The sequence below is a fragment of the Coptis chinensis genome, chromosome 2 (assembly GCF_015680905.1).
Source record: "Coptis chinensis isolate HL-2020 chromosome 2, ASM1568090v1, whole genome shotgun sequence".
In the NCBI taxonomy this organism is placed as follows: Eukaryota; Viridiplantae; Streptophyta; class Magnoliopsida; order Ranunculales; family Ranunculaceae; genus Coptis; species Coptis chinensis.
Genome location: NC_141457.1, coordinates 71,543,297 through 71,548,305, shown reverse-complemented (window position 1 = coordinate 71,548,305; position 5,009 = coordinate 71,543,297). Strand labels below are relative to the sequence as shown.

The 5,009-nt window shown below is 40.0% G+C and overlaps 1 protein-coding gene across 1 annotated transcript; it reads right to left on the bottom strand.

The window, feature by feature from the left end:
• Positions 1–2,385: 2,385 nt before the first annotated feature.
• Positions 2,386–4,704, bottom strand: LOC147517596 (uncharacterized). The gene is made up of 2 exons (XM_086589770.1): positions 3,772–4,704; positions 2,386–2,776 (listed from the first exon to the last, which is right to left on the bottom strand). The coding sequence occupies exons 1-2, from the start codon at positions 4,508–4,510 to the stop codon at positions 2,694–2,696; spliced, it is 822 nt and encodes a 273-aa protein (XP_086445896.1). The 5' UTR covers positions 4,511–4,704; the 3' UTR covers positions 2,386–2,693.
• Positions 4,705–5,009: the final 305 nt, after the last annotated feature.

Sequence of the window (5,009 nt, the reverse complement as noted above, 5' to 3'; positions counted from 1 at the left end):
TAATTTTTTGATTAACTTCGTTGATGCCGTTCTCAGCAACGTTACCAGCTGGCTGTTGTTGAGCGTCAACTTGTGCCCGAAGAGCAGCATTTTCTTGCCTGAGCAAGGAAATGCTCTCATTGGTTACGCCTAACTGATTTGCGAGGACTTGAACCTGAGCTTCTTGGCTTGCCATGCTTCGTGGGCTTGAGATATGTGGTTTTTGGTGTTTGATTCTTTTGGTTTGTGTGAAGATGATGTCTCAAGTAATCGAGACCACAGACGGCGCCAATGTAAAGGCGTGATTTAGCTTTCCTTTACATATACAGTCGGATGGGAACTGAATAAGGGATATAAGGGGGGACCGAGTTCGGCTTAGGAGCGAACTGCCTACGTGTCTTGCTCTGGGTTTTTCAGGGATGCAAGAATCAGGTCTGGCATAGTTCAAGGGAGGGGTATTTATAGATGCTCAGAATGAATCCTCGCCCACCACGTGTAAAGTGTGTCACCAACGTGGGGTCTAGATCAAAGAGGCGTGTGAGACCTGTCCTTATAGGTCTGCTGTGATGATGGAGATTTGTAGTCTGGGCAAGTAGCTTTGGCGCATGCGGGTCGATAGTTGGTGGCGTTGATGCATTGCCTATGCTCCTATGCTCATGATTGCTTCTAGAAGGCAAGCTGAGTCATAGTGTAGCATAGTTCGCGTACTGGTGCGAACTGTGTTGGAACGCTCTCTTAGCCTATAGGTGCGATCTGGTTCCACAGGTCGGTGTGATAGTTCCACTGTGCTAAGTACGCGCCTGATATTCCTAAGGGGGGATATCACTCCCTTACAATGTGGTAAGTGAAAATAAATGAAAAATCATATAGTGAGTGAACCATATATTCACGAAAATGATGTGAAGATGTTGGAGAAACTGAGAAAGCAAATCGCTCATCCATTTCAAACTTGTGCAAATAGTCTCAATAATAGTCAGAGACTAGAGCGAGCCAACAAGACGAGAGGCAGAGGCCACCACCACCTGTGGTACCGATACGGCATACCTTGAGCCGAGCCTTAATATAATTCGGGTGGTCATCATTAGGAAACTTACTTTATCAATTATCACGTTCATCTTCTTTCGAATTTTGATGGTAATAAGCAACAAATCACATTTTTTTTCAATTTGATCTTTCGAAATTGAAACTTGTCGCATTTCAATTGTGGGAAGCTGTTGTTATGGAATGCAACATGAGCCAAACGTGCGCGTCGTACTACACTACTACTACGACTGATTTGCAGGTTGCCTGGTGTTATACTATATATATGGATATGGATAAATCTTTGTTGAGAGTGCCCTTATATGGATAGGCATGGTCGCGTGATTGTTGCGTTTCAGTGTGTAGTGCTGGCCTGTTTTGTCAGGCAATTGTTGGTTGGTCTTGGAACTTCCAAAACATAACTCGGCACCTTTTTGTGGTGTTCCTTCAAGACGAGTTTTGTGGCGTTCCTTCAAGAAGAGTTTTGTGGCATATATATGTTTTAAACTTTCTGTTTAGTATGTGGTGATGAACAAGGAATGAATTAGACGTTGTTGTGTATGTAGTTGAGAAACGCCTGGTGGGCTGGCAGGACTCCGTGGTGAATAGGACCACTCGAAGGGCGGTGAACACCACTTTAGGAATAAGAAAAAAAAAAAAATAGTATTGATGGCGCCGTATAGGAAACGACATCATGACAACTAAGATGTTATCAGCCAGGTGGTTTCACTAATTCTCTATCAAAACTCGTAACTTGTTTCAATATTTCCAACTAATGACAAGCTCATGAAAGTAATACGTAACCTTCTATGCCAGAGAAATTTAAGCCGTTGGAACTTTTATCAGTGTAGATATATAGTATCTCCAAGAAATACCACAAACAGATGACACAGAAAGTTGAGGGCAGAGGAGATTGAATGGTTTCCTTTGGTCTGGACATTTCAGCTCTTGCGTAGGAATCAACAAACGAGCAAGATTCATGTACAGATAAAAGTTTGATTACATGTAAGGTAATCAACATATTATGCTGCGAACCATTTTTTTGTCGAAGAGGCATTTTTTTACAACGGGCTGCAAGGAAATGCTGGAAATGAGTTTGAGTTTACATTGAAGTACTGAACATTTTGGACTAGCACCCTTGTATAACGCAAAAACTTCAAGTTCTTTTGTTCGTTAATATTAAAGGAAGGGTTGTACTAAAAAAGCTGTGTGTACAAACTGGTGAATTTGGATATTACATATCCTGCTCCTGGTGTCTATAAGAACATACATGCTTGAGTTTTGTGGAGTTGAGAGTCATGTATAGAAGATACGAAAAGTTGATAATATCAAGGACAAATAAATAAATTGTGCAAGTGGAGGGCACAAATCAATCTCGAACGTTAATTAGTGAATCAAATAACTTCTCTTTGTTCATTACCAATATATATAGCCCAAACATATGACTACATGAGAACCAATGCGTGCTCAAACACACCTAAACTAGAGAAAAAAAAACGAAGAGATATTAATACAAGAGGCCTCTTAATACAAACATGAGGCACTATGTGGTAAGTAAAGATTATATAGTAAGGAGTCAATCATCTCTTCTCTTGTAAGCTGATATGTACAAAAATGATGTGAAGATCTTATAGAAGCAAATCACTCATCAATCCCAAACTTGAGCAGAAACTCTCAACCATAACTGGATCGAGTTAGGCAACAAGACGAGAGGCAGAGGCCGCCACCACCTGTGCCCATACCTTGAGCCGAGCCTTAACATCTTTCGGATCATCACCTGAATTATTAGTAACATTACTCCATCAATTATCACAATCATGGATCATTCATAGTCTAGTACGTAGTCATAGAAGGATTTAGCGGAACTGGAACAACTAACAAAACAGGTAATCAAAAAAAGGAACCTCGGATCAAAATTCGATTCCTGGCTCAGTCCCCGTCAAGAAGGGATTCCATATACAAAACATACTAGTAATAGAGTGGTAAAACACGATACTGATGCTTCATAAATTAACTTCCATTCTATTATTATTGAATGATCACAAACTCAGATATTTTCTCAGTTTTCTACAACCAATCCTCTTTAGTACTGCACTTAAGGAATACGCCGAACTGAACTGGTACTCTGTTATCAAATTCTCGAATCCTAAGAAAATTCTCAAGCAATTTAGCCTTGTCTCAGGTATATATTGGCTTCTGTTCTTAATTGAGAATCGTTCAATGCACCTTCATTACTCAGTTCTGCTAGACCCCTGGCGTATAGGGGTATAGGTAATCTAGTATATACCAAATATAAACTTAGTCTAGTCCCTCGATAACATATATGAAACTAGCCGTGAATGTAGATGTTCGACTGGGATTGGATTCTTTGGACAGCTTAAAGACCAGTTGCGTTCTTAGAACAGTATAAAATCTGTCCGAATGAGTACTCACTAGAGATGTGGAATTTAGGCTAGCTTTGTGTTTTATGTATCACTGTATCCATTATATAGAGGCATCACAGTCTATAAAAGCTCTACCGGTTGATGTACCTGTCTCGCCTATATGTACATGGTCATACTTGGGGAAATTTCAATGGTACAAATTCTGTTCAACCTGGCAAGCGGGCAGCTAGGCGGAGATGCTCAGGTTATCAGGTAACTTAATTAGCATGCAATGATCACGATAAGCAAACAAGACACATATTTATCAATGATGGATGCAATGTTCTGTTGTTGACTCTGTTTTAGTAAATATCTGAGATACATGGAAGAAAAATGTTTAATGCCTCACCTGGACTAGAAATTCTCCAATTAGAGATGGGCGAATTGCCACCACTACTAGCAGTATCCATGGTAGAAAATGAATGTTGAGTAGGTATCTCCAGCATCCTCGGGTGTTCCAGCTCAAAACCAAGATCTCTACAAGCCTTAACCTCCCCCAAGTCCATACACATAGACTTCCTCCCACCATTAGGCTTAGTAAGCACTAAACCCTCACTTTCCCCATCCATGGACTTTGCTTTATGCTGCTTCTTCTCCCATTCGCTTTCTAGCCATTTCTCTCGTGCAACTCTCGTTCTTGAATTCCTCTTTGCCTTATTTTTTATGAAACCCTTGCCACCGGCTTCAGTCTCACTACAATAGTACTCTTTATGAGCATCACCATGCTTTTGCAATGTGCGTGGTGTTCCTGGAAGTGATAATGATGAACCTATATCCTTATCTGAGTCTGAAGATGCACCAGAAACATTTTCTCCCTTGCTATGATCATCAGAAAATTCTTCATCTGCCTCTCCTTCACCATAAGAAGACTCAATTGATAAACCTGACATGAACATCATCATCATGTCACCACCACTACCACCACCAGCACAAGTATCATCGAAGTCGAATATGGACTGCTTGCTACTGCAAATGGAAAGCCTAGACAAATTGTGGGGGTGATGCTGATCATGGTCATGATCATCTTCTTCTTCATAGTCATCTTCATGCATAGATGAATTGATAGTCATGGAGTCATCAGAAGCCATGTTACTGTTCTTTAAGTGAAAACGGACCAGTTGTGAAAAAAGGGAGTGAGACACTGAGACAAAAAAGGAAAAAGTGGATGAAGAAGAAGAAAAGAGTGGAGTGTATAATTATACTTGTGATGGAGTGATAAACTTATGGCTATGAACCAAAAGTACTTTCCTTTCTCATTCACAATTTGTTTTTGTGATTAGGAAGAAAAACTTGCTTATCTATCTATATATATAGTAATAGCCACATGCCACTTGCCCACATCTTACATTATCAAGGGCATACATGTTATTTCATTCCCTTCTAATAATGAAGGCAGGAGAATGCTACTTTGTCTATGGTCTAAATATGTTTTCTATTTTTTTGTAGATATTAGGTTGCTGACTTTACTCATCTATATAATATGCCCATATATGAAAGTCACAAGAAGGTGCTCATCATATCTTCACCCAAGAGAATTGGAATTGCAAAGGGACAGAAATGATGGATAACACTTATCACCTGCACGCA

What these genes read in the sequence shown, in the direction of transcription:
- LOC147517596 (XM_086589770.1), bottom strand. Translation starts at nt 4,510, where the DNA reads ATGGCTTCTGATGACTCCATGACTATCAATTCATCTATGCATGAAGAT. An exon ending in TTGGAGAATTTCTAGTCCAG is followed by an intron (nt 2,777 to 3,771) that starts GTGAGGCATTAA and finishes CTAATAATTCAG; the next exon opens with GTGATGATCCGAAAGATGTT.